Here is a 21,119-nt window from a genome sequence, read left to right on the forward strand (position 1 = left end):
ACGGTAGAAGCTGACATTTCTACATTTCAATTCGTGTTGTCTTTATTAAGCTGTCGTTTTGCTTGAGAGAAGTGCAAACACATTTTCTCTGAGGACTGAATTCGACACTACTGAATCATTTTTCCAAGGTGCTGACGTTATGGATTATAACTAGCTAGTGAGAGGCAAAGGGGGGTTATCCATGGTGGACATTGTAAGGCGGAGGGAGTTAAATCACAGCGAGTAAAAGCTCAGTACAAATATAAACGACTGCCAAATATCGTATGTGCTACATTCATTGAATACGACGTCAAACTGTGCCATTTAAAGCTAGAATTGAGGTGTACTACTCAATCCCAACGACACCGTACAGACTCTAATGTGGAGACACCCATATCACACCACATCCATTCTCCTCCGCCACTGTTGAACGGATTCCCATTATAAGCTACGCTTTTCCTCTGCTCACACATTCACACATAATACTACCAACCCATGAAAGGTCAGCGAGAGAGCTATCGAATGCACGTCGCGGTTACAGTTAGCTCGCCGTGACATATGAGGGTTAGTTCATCCAATTTATGTGGTCAAGCAGAACCTCTCTTTTTTTCCCTCGCTAACACAATAGCCAGCAGTGAAACCCACTCCACACAAACTACCTGTCTCGCTGTCGGCTGGAGCTCAAACCGGTGTCAGTGCTGAATCCTCTGTTAAGTGGATGGACATCGGTTGCAAACGCGGTCATTTTATGTCAATTGGGCGACATACGTCTATGTGGTTTAGCCATCTTCTCAACGGCAGCAGTGAGTGAGTGAGTGAGTAAGTACCAGCGGCTCAGGAGAGCCAGGACGCCTCAGTGACGTCAAGCCTTCTGTGCGCGCTCATGACAGCCTTCCTCGCCACGCTCAAATTTTAAACGCGCGGTCACGAGCTTACGAAGGGAGGTTGGGGAGCAAGGTGCGAGGACTGAGGCCGAGTCCTGCTGGCCGACACACAGGTATGATGATGGGAAGAGTATCAGCACACAGAGGGTTTACTGCTGCTATTCACTGTAAATATTCTGCCTCCCTTCGATGACTCATAGATTTATTAGACACCATGCACAGTATTCAGTGGTGAAATAGACAACAAATACCACCAGGGGGCAGTACTTACCTGTAAGAAATTAGCACCTCTGAAATGGTTGCTGCAAAAATAAGGCCTTGCTGGTTGTTGTTTTTTTTGTCAGTGAGCAAAATGGAATACATTTAGTCATGTGTCTAACATGTGTCTAACATAAGATTATAGTTCCTAATCTGACAAAATATGGTGCTACACAGCACTATATATCTTGTAAATTCTCAAAACGATATTTATTTGTTTATCGAAGTATTTATGTAATATAAGACTGCACCCCCTAACTCAGGATTTCCAAGGGGGGCATTGACCTCTATAGTAGCTCCTGAAAATGTTGTCTGTCACATTTTACAATCCTGAGTTAGTGGGCGCGGTCTTAATTTTGGGGGGGCCCCTGCTGAAATAAGACGGCACCCCCTAACTCACGATGTCTGAGAGTGACGTTGACCAAATTCAATATACTTGCATCTTGGTGGCCTTTCACCAATGTGTGCATAAATCAAAATGTAGCCAACTACAGACATGTACAGACATGTACCATATTCACGGTACACATCACAAAGTTCATTTTCCTGACTGGCCACCGTCCAGCGCGCACCCACAGTAGACGCGTGGGAGTCGCAGGGCCCTGACCGATCAAAGATGAAAAGATAGAAGGTCACACATTTAAAAGGACACTGTTGATCAGGAGAACACGTGATTTACGAAACGCGTTATTCAACAGCTGTAGAGAAAACAATCATCATTTTCTTATTGCACTTACATCATGCTCATGAGTTACTGACGGTCCTGTTTCCTGAGTCACCGGCAGCCACTGAAAATGAATTGACAGGTGACAACAGACATTCCCAACTGCATTATCTCGGGAAATGTACAAATCGTCTGGTTAATTTATTTATATCAGCTATGGACGCTCTTATGAATATCTTTGATAAATGTGAATTAAACTGAGGAGGGGGACTACAATAAGTTACTGCGGGCGTGTGTGTGTGTGTGTGTGTTGGGGGGGGGGGGGGTGTATGAGGTCATTCTTCCCTGGCGCATGCGCAGTCGAAAACCCCTGTTATTTCGTCAATATATAGCTAATGCTCCGCTTGTTTGAAAGCGAGCCCACATAAACCAACTATGACTTCTACTGGGCGACGTACTCGAGACACAGTTTAGGATAATGTACACGTGTTTTCATAGAAGTGCGAAAACGGTTTACTGCCGCGTGGATACATTTTCAACGCCGACGATCGTCAGCTGTGTTGTGGATACAATATTGAGGTTGGTCCCTGTCTTGTCTGTCTGCCACCCGGCACCGCTCGACTCTCGTTTGGTCGCTGTAATGCTAAGGCTGTTAGCAAAACCTTACTCGACAACCAAGAGCTTTTAACTGGTGAAACATTGTCAGTCACGAATACATTTTGTGTAGTATCAGAAACGAAACGAGAAGTCGTCGAGAACCAGCAAACCACAAATATATTTTACACTGCGTAGTAACCAACCAAGCGCCAGTGTTGTTAACCCTTCAGATAACGTTAAAATGAATGGGGGCAAATGGGAGGTGGGTCTAGTTTTGTAGGCCTTCAGTAAGACCCGCTTAGCTAGTGATAGCGAGCCTGTGTAGCACTGGCGCCATTTGTCACTGCCTGGTAGCTTTCCAACCGGCGTCACACAGGTCGAACATATCCGGCATATACTATTAATTACTCGGGGTGGAAACTGAACTTGAATACGGTCGAGATGTTAATTAACAGGAAATGCTCATTGTGAATGTTAATAGATGTGTAATAATAGAAGTGTTTGGGTAGCCACATTAAATAAATGTATGCTACGTTTGTAGGAACAGGGTATGATATGTTAAAATAAGAGGACGTGAAACGGAATTCATTCATCGCTGGTTAACGTCACACTGGTTAAGGAGCAGCTAATGGCAGCTAACTCGCTATATGCTAGCTGTGCTCGTTAGCAGGCTAACAAAGAGCCACTGCTCCTCCTTGCTTTGAATGGTCAATGATGGCGTATCAGATGACTGTGGTGTCACGTTAAAAACGTCAAAGAAGTGGGTACGTTTGCTTTAATCTATATATTTGATTTTGCGATGTCGTCTGTTCAATTTAACGAGACTTTATTGCCTCAATCGTCGCCTGGTTTGGTTCTGTCATTGTGGTTTCTTACGTTGTTACTGGCTGCACCCATGCATGCCAGGGTACATATATCAGTAATAATAATACAAATACACATACAAACTAACACTTGTTATATTAAAGTGCATCAAGCAATTGTAGCTGGTGGTAGGGTTATAGATTTGTGCTGCATTTTCATGTAGTGCACGGAGATGCAGACGTTTCAATTAGAGATGTTCCGATACCATTTTTTCCCTCCCGATACCGATTCCGATACTTGTGCTGTGGGTATCGGCCGATACCGAGTACCGATACCGATACCAGTGTGTTATAAAAAAATATATATCATACTACGCCTGCATGACTGATATGATTATCATCACCAAATCCTTTACCGTATCAGTCACGGGTGTCAGACAGTGGAATAATCTGGATGAGGAGATGAAAAAATCAGCAAAACGGAGTGTATTTAAAAAGAAGTATGTAGAGATGACCATTAATCGATACAGAATGACCCAGGAGGAAAGTATGACAAAGGTCAGAGACAGAAATCTGTAGACACCGTGAGGATACGGCAGTGGAAGCAAATGTAACCAAACAACACCTGACATACATGGAGTCTGATTGACTGTCTAGAGCTAGACTGCATCTCTGAGTGCTACCTGATGCTGAAACATGTTTTTGTCAAAATGTCATAAGAAAAAGAAAAATGATGTATTGTATGATGAAAATATGTATTCTGTGGGTAATGGGGACGGGACTAGATAAGCTTTTGCTTCTCCGGCTTTCCCTTTTGGTTATGTGTATTGTTTAAACTACACTAAGATGATGTGTGATGATGAGTGATCTAACTGACATGACCGAAATAAACATATATATATATATATATATATATATACATATATAAATAAATCATTGGTGGTAAGGTTTGGCTCAGGTTAAACCCTCTGTAAAACATGAACGAATACAGCAAATGGACATCATTTATTTTTACCAGTGATATGTTATTTAGTTTTTCAGCTTGTACGTTTGTTTTCACTCTGGTCCAAACACCGCAGCACTGGCAGAGCTTCATGTTTCCATGACGACTGACCAGGAAAGGACGCGCGTGACATCATTTTTACTCGACTCCAGATTGTTAAAATGAGTCTCTGAAGTAACGTTACACTTTAAAAACAGAGGCATACATACGCAGGACACAGGTACGCTGGTTAGTTGTAGCGCTGCTCTTTTCGTTTAATAAACGGGCCGCTCCAGTTTGACGTTAGACGCGCTAACGGAGCTAGCGCAGCTAACAACGCTAACGGAGCTAACTGGTAAATACTGCCAAACCGCCAACATGATGAGCTAACGTTAGCTCCTTGTCTACAGGTGTCGGGTGATCCGTTCTTCTTCACGCCTCTAAAACAGCGCAGCGCAACTGTTTCAAGAGCGGCGAAGAAGAACTGTGTCAGAGCTAACGGAGCTCTATTAAATAACGTGGTATCGGATCGGTGCATGGACTCCAGTACTCGCCGATACCGATACCCACATTTTCGGCAGTATCGGAGGCATTTCCGATACCGGTATCGGAATCGGAACAACTCTAGTTTCAATGATTGCTCTAGCTTGTGTCCATTAACTTATTATGGAGCAATGTATGTGATTCAAACTTAATGCTGGAGTTTGAAAATCAATCAGCTGTCAACTGTGCTCAGTTATTTGTTGTGAGACATTAAGATGTTAGAGTTCCTTTTAAGCGCTGTCAAATGCATTTTGGACCCTCATTTTACTTCCCCTATTGGCTCTTTGTGTTATCCACTTATTGACAAATGTGTAATGCTTACCATTCACTGAAATGCTTTATTGATTATGCTCAGCTGAGTCCTGTAACGTTCTGAACTTGCAGTGCGTAATCATGGAGGCAAACATGTACCCTGCTGTGCATGACATGTCCTTCAACACCAAAGACACCTAATCTTATCAGATTTTTACTGATCAAAAGTTTGTCACAAAATCATGGTGCTCCTGACATGCAGTATACTTGTGTAATGTGTAGCATGTGTCAGATGTGCGCCAGTGTAAAGTAAAGTAATGTAATCAAACTATGTATACTGTAAATTCTATTTGTGAGCACTTAGGCTGCTCTCTTAGAAATCTTGTTGACATTTTACATAATACTGGTTACTTTCTGAAACAAGTCAGACAGCTTTTGTTTTCTTTATTCTGTTGCAGTAAAACTGGACTGGAACATACCAGGATTCTCCTGCCGCCCTGCCATTGCCTACAGTAGGAGGTTTGGAGCCTGTTGTGTGTGTATAGGTTCCTCACCGATGGTTCCATATGATTAAGAATACCTGCGCCAAGAGTCTGACAGAATGGATGGTGTGGACCTAAAGAGACTTGTGTATCAACATCAACAACACTCTGTGTTTCGTTGCAGAGTAAAATCTTTCCCCATTTACAAGAGAACACCGCCGATCTTACACCTTCACTCTCTGCACCGTGTGTGTATGTAAGGTCATCCCTGAGCAGTAAAAAAAAAAAGAGTCAGGGATAGAAGTTGACATTCTATCTTTTTAAAGAAACGGGCAAATATAAATCTACAAGCCTGTGGGATGGACATGGAAATATCCTTATTTTAATTATTTCAAGAAGTGTTCCGCCTTACTCTTAGTGTGGGTGGTGGGATGTCGGAAAAGCCAGACGACAAAATGGTGAAGTTCCTGGCTCCCCCTCAGAAGAGTGGAAATGGCCCCAGCTCTGGGTCAGATTCAATGGTCAGTGAGTGCCGGCCGACAGAGGTGAGACGACGGCATCACACCATGGAGCGTGACAAGTGTAACCCTGAACACCGTTTCTTGCGCCGTAGTGTCATCAGTGATTCTAATGCTACAGCGTTGGCCCTCCCTTTACCCAGCAAGATCCCAATCCCTGTACCTCAATGGGTCCAGCTACAGGAAGCCGCTCCCCAACGGCAACAGACAGTTGCTGCGCATTTGTTGCGAACTGATAAAATTTTAACTCAAAATGAGATGTCTGTTGATCATGGAAGAGGAGAAGAAAGAAAAGACATAGAAATAGCCAAGGTGGATGTCGTGCCTTTAGACCAGGAGCCTGCCATTGTACAAGATACCTTGGAGGTGGTACAAGCGTCCCAATCTGTACCATGCCTTGGAAGAGAATTGCCAAGTCGAACAGAGAATGAAAACATTGCTGAAGTGAAAGTACATCATGAAGAGGAGGGGGAGGAAGAGGATAAGGATTCAGCCAGGGCACGAGCAGAGGCAGAGCAGAGAGAAGCTGAGAAAAAAGTGGAGGATGACATTGAAGAAGCAGAGACCAAAGCAGTAGGAACATCACCAGATGGGCGTTTCCTTAAGTTTGATATAGAAATTGGACGTGGCTCCTTCAAGACCGTCTACAAGGGCTTGGACACTGAGACCACAGTGGAGGTGGCTTGGTGTGAACTGCAGGTATGAAATTTGAATAAACTTTATTATAATTTACCCTTCCTTACTACCATTGCAGTGTAGTCCCATGACACATGAACAGTTATGAGTAACTGTCAGGTGTTTTTTTTTTTTTATTCATCTTTAGTGTGCCATTCTCATCACAATGTTTTTTTAAGGCCTGCTTTGACCTGGCCTAAGCATGATGAGTAAAATAAAACAAAACAATTACCATCAGCGCAAGTTACCTGAGAAACGACCACTGCTATCTCATGAGAGACATGTTTGGCATTCTCCTTTGATTGTTTCACATTGCATTGGTCTGCCTTACCGCAAAAACATTTATTTCTATTTTGTTTATTTATCATTTTATACTGTTGTGGCAAGCTGCAGTAAAAGTAATACACACCTACGCAAGACATTGGCAAAATGACAAAAACTGCCAAGGCTTGTTGAATAAATATTTGTAACCCGGATTAGATTCCAAGTAGACTTTTTTTTTTCTTTTCATTGGTAGTGCACATAATTGATGACTCCCTGTAAATGCTGTTAAACTCTAGAATGCTATTCTGATTAAATCATTATTCTTTAATTAACCATTTTCTGGTTAATTTAGCATCTCTTCCTGGAAATGTTTATTGAAAAATTGTATCTCTGCTGTCCGTTCTGTTGAATCAGCTTCACTGCCCATAGCAAAGTTTGACCTCATTCACAGCATGTGTGTTTGCTTTAAAAGTCACACTTTCACCTTGTCATGAGAGACATAGGCCTCCTCTCATGACAGCACACACAGCCAGAGCTACACATGCACAGTGGTTTCAGAACAATGTGAAGATAGAAAGCACATGCCCCTCCCCCCACACGGAACAAATCATGTGCATGCGCATGCTCAGTTTTTTTCTGCTCCGAATGCTTGTGTGAATGTAAAATGGGTCACATTCCTGATAGAGGAATCTCCTGTGTGAGACACAGCAGGCCGGTTGCCTGCCAAGGCCTGTTTCTCAGTCCACCCCAGAGCTTTCTATCTTTCTTGACTCATTGCATTTCCAGCAGCTGCTAATTCCATCAGTATACATACTTCAGTCTTATTTGCTTTTGAAGTTAAAGCAATTTATTTATTGGCTGTTGATTTTAACATGACTAGAAAGTTATCTGCAATTAGATTTGTTTTTTAACTTAACAGTGATTGCCTGTATTAACCTATTTGACTACATTAATGGCAAAATGGCATGTTGTGATATGTCAGGTAGTGGTGAAGTTTAAACTTCTCCCTATTACTATTCATTAACTTGTATTAAGGCTATAGCTCATGATTGTGGATGGGCATCACATGTTACTAGAGCAAATGTTATGCCAGTCATTTATGAATACTGAGTTGGCAATTGACTGAAAATGTTAATCAGAATGTTATTAGACAGAAAAGTATCCTTGTGATTTCCTGTGACAGACTGTGCAGTTTGGAAAAGTAAAAATCAAAATCAAAAACAAATTCTACCACATCTCTTTGTTCACTTAGCTTGTAGAAAATGATCCCCTCAAAACATTGTCAGTTTCTACTGGGAGACCAATCCAGTAGAAAAAGTGAATTTCGTACAGTTGAATGAGAACCAGCTTTGTGTAAAATGCTTGTGGTCTGTTCTGAAATATGACCATGTAACCTGACACTACCATTCCGCTTCATTCCTCTATCACCCCTTGAGTCTCAGCACTAGAACCAGTTCAACTGCACAGAAGCTGAAATCCCCTTGCATGTGCTTTTTAAAGTTGTCCTGTGATCACTCAAGAGTTATCATATTTCCTACCTTAAGGGCATATTAATTTAATATTTGTGTTCATTATTCAGTTGTCCAGTGACTTGACATTACATTCAATTACAGACATTTCTCCTAGTTGTCTTTTGACAGTAAAAGTACATTTACTGTTTGTAATTTTGTTGTAGAAAAAAATGCAAACATTTTCCCCAGAAAATGTAAATTGCAGTAGTGTAGAACGTATGAGGGGCTCTTTCTAGGAGACATTTTCTATGGCCCATACACACAAGAACACATTTAGAAGAATACACAAGAATTTTGTATCGTTTCAGCTTTTTATTCACACAGAACCAGCATTTTGGGTGCCCTGAAATGCTGGATGAAAGTATTTCTTAAAATGATGCTGTGTTTCTGGAAAACATTTTCTGAATGAGAAAGATAAAGGTCATGGTGGTAAAGTTCTGTTTCCGTTTGGATAAGGCTTTGGTGTCTGCTTGGAGTAACGGCAGAACTGTATGCTAATGAAACCAGACTGACAGGTTTTTCCTCTCAAACCTTTAAATCTCCCTCAAACATTGCAAAACTTTCCAGGCCAACACCTGCAGTCCTGTGTGGTACTGTCCACACTAAAATGTTTTTCTTCAGTTCCTCTTCTAATTTATGGAAGGCTGTACACTGAGAAGTGTAATGCTGCCCCCCCAGTCCAAAGTTCTTAATCAAAGTTCAAAGAACACACTTTTTTCACTTTAAAATTGAAAACCTTGACTACATTTACACCTGGAGTCCAGAGTACTCACGTTTTAAGCCCTTGAAATTGAGAATTATAGTCTATATAACTGCTGGAGCTTTTTTAGTTTGAGATTTTCAGGGTTCCGTTGGCCTCCGCACACCAGAAACCTTTCAGAGTGATTTATTTACACGCTTATATTTTTTTTAACAACTTGTATCCAGTCAATGCAGCTTTCACATTAGTGCTTAAATTTAGCTGAGTGATATTGCCGTTTTTATCTCTAGTTTTTATCTCTAAGTTAAATTCTTTCAGCATTTATAATGACATTAAAAGTAGTCAGATAAGCAAACAAGGACAGCCAGGACCTTCCTCAAAATTTCATTCTTAAGACCTTTCTGAAGTGATCATGTTTAATCTACTGAATCAAGCAAGCTGTCCTCTTATATAGTGAAGGTGTGTCAAAATTCACCTCCTAATTATTTGCGCTTTCATGCAATTTTATTCACTTTGCCTTTGATGTACAAAAGTCTTTAATCAAAGAGGAGAATTTGGACACAGATTGCATTTGCTTTTTGTAAACACCACATCGTGACTACCAGTGTTGAATGCAAGTTATTTACCCAATCACAAACTGAAAATTTGCTTCCTTTTCATACCAGCAGATGCATATACCCAGTGTACATAATTGTGATGTGACTTGTTTTACCTAAAGGTACTCAAGCTAAAGTTTGTAAAACTTGTATGGAAAGCAATCTCAAAACTGTTCATTCTGGACTAGTGTCTAACTGTTGGAATGACCAGCCCACACTCCCTTCATTCAAGCTATGTCAAAATCATGGCTAAAAACTGAAGCAAGTAATGTGTAAATGAATTGGCCCTGGCTTAGACCGATGGGCCATCTGTCCACAATCGTTTAAGAATTTCTAAGCGTCCACCCTTTTTCACCCACCCCTGAACCCACACATTTGTCTCGGATCTCACATTTCAGGCATGCCTGAACAATAAGTAGGTCACCACAGAAAGGAAGTTAAGGAAAATGGTGGAGCCTCCCCTTTTTTGCTCACCAGTCTGTCTTCAATCCTGTCATCTCCACTCACTGCCTCCCCACCTCCCTCCCCTCAAGTACTAGCTGAGGCCAAAGGTTAAAAGATGAGGAGAACCCCAGGTTTCCTTTAGAAGTTTTTAGAGCTAGTCGTCCAGCTGGCTGGTGACACGTGCTTATTAATGTGACATGCTTATTCAAGTACAAGAGTGACTCATTTCAAATGAGTCATTTGTAATTGTCTACATAGATTCTCATCCAGGTCATAGTTATCCAAAACAATGCATTTACAGATGACTATCTGTAATTCTTTTTCATCATTGGTAGTCTTTAAAGCACAAGATTTTTTGTTAGCCAAAATTGTCACCTATAATTCAGTGGTTTAACATCTTGTCAAATATTGTTGACTAGACAGTAAAGTTCCAGAACCAGAACGTTTTAAGTTATGTCTATTACAAATCGCATAAACCCAAAACAGTGTGTTTCTTGTCTGTTATTATTTAGAGTCCCAGCACATTGTCTATTGATTGAATTCATAGGAAGCCACAGCTCTTCATACTTTTATCAGTTCCTCAGTTTATCATTAACTGTAAAAGAAGTTAAAAATGCAGTGATCATTGTGGGACTACACTGTGTAACTTGCACTGAATCTGTATATCACCATTACTTTTGTTGTTGTTATTGGAACCTTTATCAACCCCTGACTCCATCTCACCCTTGGTGCTCAACCATAGAACAGCAACCCAACAGAGGCAGCCCTTGATGTCTCACAGATTCTTTTCAGTCACTCCATCTTAGTGGCATTAGGTGATTTATTATGGCCTCTGTAGAGAAGCGGCATATTCTGCTTTCCTTTGGTGATACTGTTGATAAGTGACTTAAGATGCGAGTCGCATTGGCTGGTCATAGAATGTCCAGATAGCACTGGTATCCTCTTTTATGTTCTTTATCTAATTTATTGAAACCAAATGATCAAATACAACAATATACAGCACTATTTATGGTGATAATTCAGGCTTGACTTTCAACTGTCTAAATATTGAGGGTGTGTCAGTGACCTGAATCGATTCCATGACTGTATTGTGCTACAGTTGTCTACTTTGGCTGTGGATTGTTGACAAGAACACTTGTTTGTGCTTGGCAGTCTGTTGCAAAGAGGCAGACAGGAAAGACGAGGATTAATTCTGGCCGGTAGCTGATAGGTGAGTCAGGCTGGGTGCAGCCTGAGAGAGCTCGTCATAGCAACAGTGTCTTAATCTAAAATGGATGAAATAAGAAAATGTGTAATAAGGGCTGCAACTCTGACTGGCAGTGAGAGCCACACATGACGTGGCATCCTGTGTTTTTTTTTCTTGGTCAAAGAAAAATCTACTAAGTCTGCCAGTGTGGTCCTAATGTTATTTTAACATCAGACATTTAACCTCTGTAATGGGATGAAGCCGCTGGGTAAATATGCATGACATGGCTGACACATCCTCTTAGCAACTGACAATAAAAAAAAAAAAGTAGACCAGCTCACCAGTCAGAGCAGATGTGCTTTTTGGGAGGCTGGGTAGCAGCTAAAACTGAGCATTTCAGACAGGGTGGAAAAAAACGTGGGCCCAGTTTACCATATCTGTGGGGTCTGCGCTTCAACCTTAGTTGCTATAGCAACTACCGCTGGGGAAAGGGCCATCTTGCATCCTTTCAGTGTCTTGTACAGTTATCCTTGAAACAGCTTTTGTTTTTTTAGGGTGTACTTACAAGTGTCATGTGAAAACAGTGCCTAATAATAATGGCTATTGACGCAATGAAGGGAAAAGTCCCTCACAGTCGACCAGTCAGTCAAGCAGCTGTGCTTTAACGGCAGCTGCTGTCCCCCTCCCTTTATAAATGGTGTTGCAGAACAAGATAACATTAAGAATACAATACAAAATAATAAGACCACATTATCTTTATAATATAAGAGGATTTCCTAATTGGCTGCCAGACTGTCCCTGCTTGTCTTGATGTCTTCAGCCATTTATTTGTTAAATGTTGATTCAGATAATTTCATCTAAATCTTAAATTAATAACCAAGCTTTTTTGTTCTGGATTTGTGGCTGTGTAAGAGATTGACATGTGACCAGTGACGCAAATGACACAGGACAAATCACTCTGTAACTCATGTGACAGATAAAGATGGTGAAGTGTGTCTTATGATTGCAAGATTGTAAATCCCTGAAAAGCTCGACGATTGACTCAACATAGTTTTGTCATTTCAACAGACACATATGTTAGCAAGTCAAAAGAAGAGCCATCTTAAGGTGTTTTTGGGAGTATAGCTTCATAGCACAGTATAAATGGCATCTATACTGCAATTGAACATATATACTGTACATATCCTTATATACTGCCTAGGCCTTGTAGGCACTCGAGCCTTGACTATACTTTTCACGTTTCTTGTCCGTAAATAGTGGCAACACAGGTATACATGGTCGCAGATCTGTGTTACTGTTTGAGGTTGATGGGAGATAAAACTGATCACATTTTTGGAAATTCTTCAGAGCTATGCATGTTTGTTATTGAATGTTGCCCTTTGATGGTCTGGTGACCTGTTTAGGGTGTGCCCCCTTTTTTCTTTTTTCTGAATTATGTGATTGTTGCCAAGTACAATCTGCTTGTTTCTATGCAGAAAAAAACCCACCAATTGTATTTTCTTAGAGAAAAATGAGATCAAATATTATGTAAGTTGTAAGTATGTAAGTTTTCACAAATTAAACAACATTTTATTTTTATGAATGTACACAAAGATTAAACTTGTGTTTAATTTTCATTATCCTAAAGGTAATGTAGTCTTAACTGGATTCAGCTTGTAAACGGAAGACATTTGTTTGTCGAAGGTTGCCAGTATGGCAGTATGCTGACAATGGAAATGCTGTCATTAATAAAGTAGTTCAGTATGTGTGGGGGTTGGTGTGCTAAGCTTTTACTAGGAAATCTGAGGCCATGACTGGTGCATATTTAGCATGACTTTTCCACATGGTGTGCAGAAAGACAAAAGGGGAGCCACTACCCCACATGATGACTGCTCTGGAAAGTAGGTCAGTTCGTCCAAGTATGGAGTGGTGTGTCTTCTCTTGCTTATGATTGTTTGCGCATTTCTCTTCAACTTCTAAATTTTCTGCAGCTGTCTCCAATATATTTGTCTTTGTATGCCAGTCACTGGAAATGTTTCTATCTTCTGCTGACAAAATACACAAAGCAAACCCTCTCCACGGGGCTCCAGTGGCCTGAATTTCCTGGACAACCTGGCTTATAGCCAGGTCTCTGGGATTTTCAAGGAAACTAGACAGTTAAGGTTTTCACTGTACTTGCCCAGCCTGGTACAGATTAGCTGCTCTATAGTTATGCATGTTGGAAATGTGGGTCATTCTCTGCGATTATTCAAGGAACTAGAGAGGGGTCTTTGTACATATTCCAGATTTTTTGTTTATGTGCCAAACCTACAAAAGGCATTTCTACCAGCATCTGTCATATCATGGAATGTTAAATCCCACTGTGCAGACTGCTAGCAGGCCTAGGATAGACAAACTTATCAGCTGCCAGGCATTTGTCATATTGTATTATGCATATTGTTTTTATTTTTTTATTTTTAAAACAGGCCTTGGTGAGCACAATGTTGGCTTCATAATCTAATGCAGTATCTGAAGGGCCAGGGCAAAAATATTCCTTATGATATAGTCCCTATAGATAATACTATATAGTCTGAATTACCAGAGTGAACCATGCAAAAACAAATAATTAAAACTTTTTGCATAGTTCATATTGTCAAAACACTGCTTCAGATTGTTTACACATTCAGTACACATGATGTGGTATATGTATTTTTCCCATATTGCTTAAACCTCCTTCAGAACGATGTATCATTTTCAGTCATGCTGTGGCTCTTTCGGTTTGCTATGAACTTGGGATACAACTAGACATGTATACCTTTTGGTTCAGAGTCCTCGACTAGAGATAACAGTACACATCCCTGTTTCCTCAGACTGTGTACTTTTACATGTAGTATGTACTTATAGTTTGCACTAATCTGTGTACACAGATGGCATACATGAGCTACTGTGGAGATGGTAACTGTTGAACCTTCATCAACACAAACCTGGAATGTCAAATTAGCTTGTTTTATATACATGGATGTATTCAGATGCTCTGGAGAAAAATGAAACTTAACATAGCCATTCATTTTATAAATGATAATAATAATACACCAAAGCTATGGGAATGCCAGTTTGAATAGGTGGGTCTTGATCAGCGATATGAAGGTCTGCAATGAGTCAGCATTCCTGATCTGTTGGGGACGGGAAAAGAGGGTAGAGACAGCGGCTCAGTCCCCCAAGGTTTATCATTTCAAATACATAACTGCAAAAGTCTTAGATCTCCAATAGATGTTTTAGTAATGCTATAATGACCATACAGTATAATTCTTTCTCTATCACTTTATTGGAACACATCCAGAAAATACAGGAAACATTTATAGAGGTTTGACCTTCCCTTATAGTTGAGAAATAGCATGACCCTGGCTCTCTTAAAACTGAAGTGCAACGCAAAACCTGTCTTTGTTCTTCTATTTCATGTCGAGGTCTACTACACCAGGGTTATTCAAGACGTGCTTGAGCATTACATACACACGTTGTGTGAGTTAAACCCATTGACATTTTGCCAGATGCCAATGATCACAGTGAATACCACAAAAATTAAAGTTTGACACCCATCCCCAGAGGCCGTTATATGTTTATTACTCAGAATAAATCTGCTGACCTCTGTGAATAGTGCTGCTCCTCTCCTGTGTGGTGTAAAATTTTCAAATGTTTTCTTTTTGTCCTTTGCAGGATCGTAAGCTGTCAAAGACGGAGAGGCAGCGCTTTAAAGAGGAAGCGGGAATGTTAAAGGGACTGCAGCATCCCAACATTGTCCGCTTTTATGACTCCTGGGAGGGACCCTCCAAAGGCAGGAAGTGCATTGTTCTGGTCACTGAACTCATGACTTCTGGTACACTCAAAACGTGAGTCTCTGGGAAGATCCAACAAACAATAATATAGAGTTTAGTGTAGGGCTGAGCAATAAATCAATAGCAATATACATTGAGATATGATTTTCTCCCTTATCGATATATCAGTGGTTCAGTTTATCAATATCATGTTTATGCTTGTAACACAATTCATTTATTTTGCTTCAGATTTGCACAATGTTTGAGTTTGCTAAAACCAAAATTAACTGGTTTCTTCAACCCTACAAAATCAGTATTTATCTGTGACATTTTATCATCATAATCATGGATATTGACTGATCTGAAAAGTGATTTCATTCATCTTAACTTTTTGTATACAATATGGCTGTAATATTTGAATGAAGACATAACAGTAAATGAATAAATGCAAAAGGTATGTTTATTTATTTTTTAGTTCAATGTTAATTTAGATTATTTGACCAAAGTGGATGAGGATTTACATTAATTACTGTCTGTTTTCCTTTCTTTTAGATACCTAAAGCGTTTTAAAGTGATGAAAATTAAAGTGCTTCGGAGCTGGTGTCGACAAATCCTCAAGGGGCTTCACTTCCTTCATACTCGGACTCCCCCCATCATCCACAGGGACCTTAAGTGTGACAACATTTTCATCACTGGCCCAACAGGATCAGTGAAGATTGGAGATCTGGGACTGGCCACATTGAAGCGTGCATCCTTTGCCAAGAGTGTTATAGGTATGAACCTAAAGTCATTTTAATTTTCTGGTCCCTGTCGTTCTCTGGGTCAGTACCTTTGAAGTTGTGATAGTCTGTTTATATAAAAATGACGGTGTTTATTTAAAGTATGTGTTTTTCTTTGACTCGTTATGCTGACGATGTGGTGAAAAAACAGACCACAGCGTTTCAGCTGTCTCTCAAACCACAGCTCAAATGGAGGCCAGATAATGTCATAATTTTAGGCACACAACCACAAGGCTTTCACTCTTTGTGCTCACACAGTTTTGATCATTGTACAGAATATTTCTGGTCGATGTTTCTCCAAAAAGATTTTTTTCCAGGCACCTACTGAATGTAAGTAGCGCCTAACATTTCTCGCACTGTTAAACATCAATATCATCATTATTATTATTATTATTATTATTATTATAATAGTTGTTATGCCTTCTTGCAGGCTAACGTGGCCATGGCTAAAGGTATGGCCGGCCCTTACTTCTGTTTTAGACTGGTCTTTGTTCTGTGGTTTGGAAATATGTGGTCTGTTTGCCAGTTACACCTGTAATATTAAACATCTCTTTCTATGGGTTTGCCTCAACAGGTTTTTTTGCCCCTAGTGTTTGTCTCTTACTGTCTTTTAAAGTATTTGCAGGACTGCAGAATGTTTTTACTCCGTCTCTGTCCAGGGAGCTCGTCACACTTTTCTCTCTGTCAGACTTTTGTTTCTTGTGTTTTTTTTTCTTTTATTTTCTTTTTTACGTTCACATTCTTAGGTATGTTTTTAAAATGTAGGCTCTAGCCTCAGCTGTGCCCCATTCTGCTGTTTGGAATGAATAGGGTACTGCTGGTCATTGAGTAAGTATGAAGTTTTATGGGCCTGGTAAGTCTGACAGTGTGCTGTAACACACATCAATTTAAAAGAACATTTACATTTGAATAACCAAATCAGTTTTTCTGTGTAAGACCTGAAATTGAATGTAAAAATTATCCATTAATGGAGCAGACTGATGTGCATGAACACACTGATCAACACCGTAACTAGCTATGGGATCTGCTTCTCTCAGCCTTGACCATAACAGTTTCCTTCTGCAGGCCAAGAAGACACGGTAAGTCAGACTTCGAAAGGTAAGTCTGCTATAAAAGTAAATGTCAATGTGGGTGTAAGGTAAGGTCTTGACAAAAGTTATTTCCATAGCTAGTCATGTTTTTCTCATAGAAACTCTTGGGCATTCCCTCAAAAATATTACCCTGTATACTCGCCTGGCCATTACTCTCTATTAACTTAAATCTAATGTTTGAACATTGAAAATAATAATGTTCATTTTGGTGAACAAGTGTGTTCTGCACATTGGTATCCTCAGTCACATTCTTGTATTGCAACATGTTAAGGTCTTACACAGACAAACACGTGCCTTCGTCTCTACAGTCTCACTGAGCCCAGCTTCTCCTTCCTTTTTTGTTTTCTGTCTCTTTTTTTGCTTTCCTTCCCTTTTTCTTTTTTTCTCTCTCTCTTCCAACTTTCACCTCACAGGTTCTACTCCAGGAGATGTCTGCAGGCTGGTCACTCTTCTCAACCTCCTCTTCCTCAACCCCTCAGGGGTTAGAGGAGCTGAGGGGCAATGGGTTGTGAGAACCCCACTCAATCAGTAAGGGAGTTCGAGAGTTCTGAATAGTTGTTTTGATTTAAGGTACCCCTGAATTCATGGCGCCTGAGATGTATGAGGAGAAGTACGACGAGTCAGTGGATGTGTATGCCTTTGGAATGTGCATGCTGGAGATGGCCACCTCAGAGTACCCTTACTCAGAGTGCCAGAATGCTGCACAGATCTACCGCAGAGTTACCAGCGTAAGTGTTCTTCTCACCACCCATGTCTCCTCTGCCCTGCCTTCACCTCTTCCTATGTGCCAAAAAGGCTAGGGTCCCTCTCTTGAACCTTTTTTATTCTTGCTGTCACTTCTTTAGTAGGGTTATTTTTGCAGTATTTTAGGTATTTCCCTTATTCCTCTTTCTCTTGGGTGATTTACCATTGCCCTATTTAAAAACCTTTACGAGAAAGCATGCTATGTGCATCAACAAGCCTCTTTGCTTCACTTCATAGTGTTTTTGTTTTTCTACCTATCTAGATTATGGTGTATGATATGTTGGTCAATCATGCAGACCAGAGGTGTGGATGATTGATAAGATCCTGAACATGTACAGCCTTGTTGTTTCATTAGTCAGTCTTGTGATCATGACGGCCATAGAAAAGAAACATCTTTTCAGTCTCATTCACACAGTTCATACTGGCTCACCTTATTAAATACATGGTTTACAGATATGATTCACACGTGATATGATTCATACACATGATTCATGTATTCAGGGCTCATAGGGTAGGAAGGTGAAACCTGTTATCTTAAGAAGTGCCACAGTTTATCATTAACTGCAAAGCACAAATACTGCTTTGCATTAAAAAATAGCTTTTTTTTTTATTCACCCCAGAATTGGTACTGCAGATTAGAATAGACACGGTTGACTCAGTTGAGAAACAAAGTGCTATTGTGTTGCTGAGCATACATTAAGTTAGTGTGACATCGTCTAGTTTCACAGTCATAGTCCTGGGGGAGATAGTCTGTTCTTCCTATTTTCCTATTACACCTCAGCTGTTCTGCACTCATTCATTCATCGTCATCCTTTTTCCTGTTGCACCAGGGAGTTTCCTGTTGCTATTGGCTCCATTCATTATCTCTCACCATCCATCCTCAGCCGACTTGTCCTCTTCTCTTTTCCATCACTTTACACATTATATACAATATTTGAATGCCACCAGACAGAATGCATACCATCCTATGAATATTAATTTAATTAATGTGTTAGAAAAAGTCTTAACCTCAACCTGCCCTACTTACAACCTAGAACACATTTGAAAGAGAATTGCAGTTAAATAACTCAGCGTATGTTGGATATTCATGTGGCTTTCATGTAGATTCCCTAAGCTAAAACTGGCTCAAGAAATTAGGAATATCCAGAAGAAAAAGGTCAAGAACCATTCTCATTTTAGGGTTCTGTGTTTCCCGTAGGGGGTGAAGCCGGGCAGCTTCGACAAGGTGGCCTTCCCTGAAGTGAAGGAGATCATCGAGGGGTGTATTCGCCAGAACAAAGATGAGAGGTCTAGAAGTTATGAACACATTAACAGCTCAATGGTCAACATGGTCACCAGGAGATCATATTTGCTCACTGCTCTCTTTTCTTTAGGTACTCAATCAAGGACCTACTGAACCACGTATTCTTCCAGGAGGACACAGGTGTGCGTGTGGAGCTGGCAGAAGAGGATGATGGAGAGATGCAGCTGATTAAGTTGTGGCTGAGAATTGAGGATATTAAGAAACTCAAGGGGAAGTACAAAGACAATGAAGCAATTGAGTTTTCTTTTGACCTCAACAAAGATGTTTCAGAAGATGTGGCTCAAGAAATGGTGAATTTCACTTTTTTTTTATATATTAAAAAACATTTTTTTAATACTGATATTTGTGTTATCAAGGTCATCACGATCACTGACATTCTACTTTGCTGTAGGTCGAATCTGGTTATGTTTGCGAAGGTGACCACAAGACCATTGCAAAGGCTATTAAGGACAGGGTGTCTCTGATCAGCCGCAAGAGAGCTCAGTGGCAGCAGGTGTGTCCATATTGTTGTGTATCCTATTCTTGTCGTGTATGCCATTGTATATTACTTAAATTCTGATTCAAGTCATAGGGTTTACGTAATTGAGCTCCAATGTTTACATGGTCTCTGAGATTTTAATACTTTTGATTCTGGTTATCTTAAAGGTCCGAGAAGATCAAGAGAAGAGAAGGTTAGAAGAAGAGATGCAGAGTCAGTTACTGCTTGCGCAGCAACCAGGACAGCAATCCAGCACAGAGTTGCCTCAGCCAGTGCCTCAGCCTGCTCCTTACATCTCTCCACAACCAAACCAACACAGCACACAGATGTCTGCTCAACCTGTATCACAGCAGAGCCTCCAGACTTCTAACTACTCGAACACTTCTCAATCAACCTCACTGACGGCCATGGCACAGGGGGTCCCTTATGTCCCCCAGTCAACGGGACAAGTTCAGGGACAAGGTGTGACCACCATCCAGCCAGAGTCGGAGGAGCTGGAGTCCGACCAACAGCTACAGCACATTGCAGGAGGTTTGTATTAGTTGACTTATGATCTGAAACACATGCAGCTGACAGTGTAATATTTAATATTAAAATGTTTTGAAAGTTGAGTGCATGTAGAGCTTTTTCATAAATGAAAACTTAATTTCCCCCGCAGCTGTTTACACGGGAGACAGATTGCCTAGTTCCTCCATCCTTCCTGATGCTCAGCCTCTTCAGCCTGGAGTTTCCTACAGCTCTGCTCCCTGTCAGCACCTTCAGCTGCAGGTGTCTTGTGCGCAGACACAAAATGAACAAGTGCAACAGCAGCAACTGTCAGTGGTGAGTCATCATGAATATAGGACGTAACCCCATGTATTAATCAAATTGTATACATGTGATATGTGTTCCTAAGAATTTAAACATGCAGTTTAATTGCACCTTACTAACTCCCTTACTTACTACTTGATTTGAATCCACGATCCTCAAAATGGTATTTCTCTCACCAATGCTAAACATGCCGACTATCATAGCTGGTTAATACACTCTATCAATTTATTTTCTCCTTTGCTTTGTTTTCACCATGTTTTGTTCTGTCTCTTGTGCACAAGGGTCAGTCCCAGATGCAAGGTGTCCAGCCCGAAGTTCCAGCAGCCACTAGCCAGGCTGTTCCTCTGGCACCTTCACAGGTATATGTTGTCCTATGTGTCTTACTAACCGTTAAAGAGAACCACAACACAAAACAAAAGAGTACACGCATATGTCAATGCAGTGAATGTGAATGTGAATGAACTTTAATCGGTCTGATTCAGCAAAGCCACGGTTTCAGACAGTGTCAAGTTGACTTTGAAAGACTACAGTGTAGCATCTGCTTCTAAGTTTTTCCCCCCCGACTTACTTTTCTTTTTTATTCTCAAGTTCCTTCTCTCACCCTTTGTTATGTTTTGTTTCTTATAGTATGGAGTTTACTACCAACCATCGCTCCCCCCTCAGGTAGATAAAATGTCCCATTTTCCTGTTGCCACTTTTAAACACACCCACAGGCTTTCAGATATCATGTTCTGGGATACAAAATTAATTGTTTTAATTGGGTCTTTGGTAAGTTTGTACTCGGTTATAGGAAGATGGTTATTCAC

General features: G+C 40.6%; 1 protein-coding gene across 4 annotated transcripts in view; it reads left to right on the forward strand.

The window, feature by feature from the left end:
* Window positions 1-956: 956 nt before the first annotated feature.
* The window catches only part of LOC131469723 (serine/threonine-protein kinase WNK1-like), a 31,151-nt gene continuing 10,988 nt past the window's right edge, over window positions 957-21,119 (forward strand). The window contains exons 1-12 of one of the 4 annotated variants that reach the window (XM_058645003.1): window positions 957-976; window positions 5,421-6,661; window positions 15,011-15,183; window positions 15,661-15,881; window positions 17,549-17,706; window positions 18,921-19,009; window positions 19,096-19,315; window positions 19,417-19,518; window positions 19,671-20,034; window positions 20,162-20,325; window positions 20,595-20,672; window positions 20,941-20,976. In XM_058645003.1, coding sequence (XP_058500986.1) covers window positions 5,876-6,661; window positions 15,011-15,183; window positions 15,661-15,881; window positions 17,549-17,706; window positions 18,921-19,009; window positions 19,096-19,315; window positions 19,417-19,518; window positions 19,671-20,034; window positions 20,162-20,325; window positions 20,595-20,672; window positions 20,941-20,976 — 2,391 coding nt within the window. In that variant the 5' untranslated portion in view covers window positions 957-976; window positions 5,421-5,875. Of the gene's footprint in view, window positions 977-2,161; window positions 2,365-2,997; window positions 3,147-5,420; window positions 6,662-15,010; window positions 15,184-15,660; window positions 15,882-17,548; window positions 17,707-18,920; window positions 19,010-19,095; window positions 19,316-19,416; window positions 19,519-19,670; window positions 20,035-20,161; window positions 20,326-20,594; window positions 20,673-20,940; window positions 20,977-21,119 lie in introns of those variants that run through there. The other 3 variants (XM_058645001.1, XM_058645002.1, XM_058645004.1) reach the window with 3 other exon arrangements.

This window comes from Solea solea, chromosome 12, assembly GCF_958295425.1.
Source record: "Solea solea chromosome 12, fSolSol10.1, whole genome shotgun sequence".
Classification (NCBI taxonomy): domain Eukaryota; kingdom Metazoa; phylum Chordata; class Actinopteri; order Pleuronectiformes; family Soleidae; genus Solea; species Solea solea.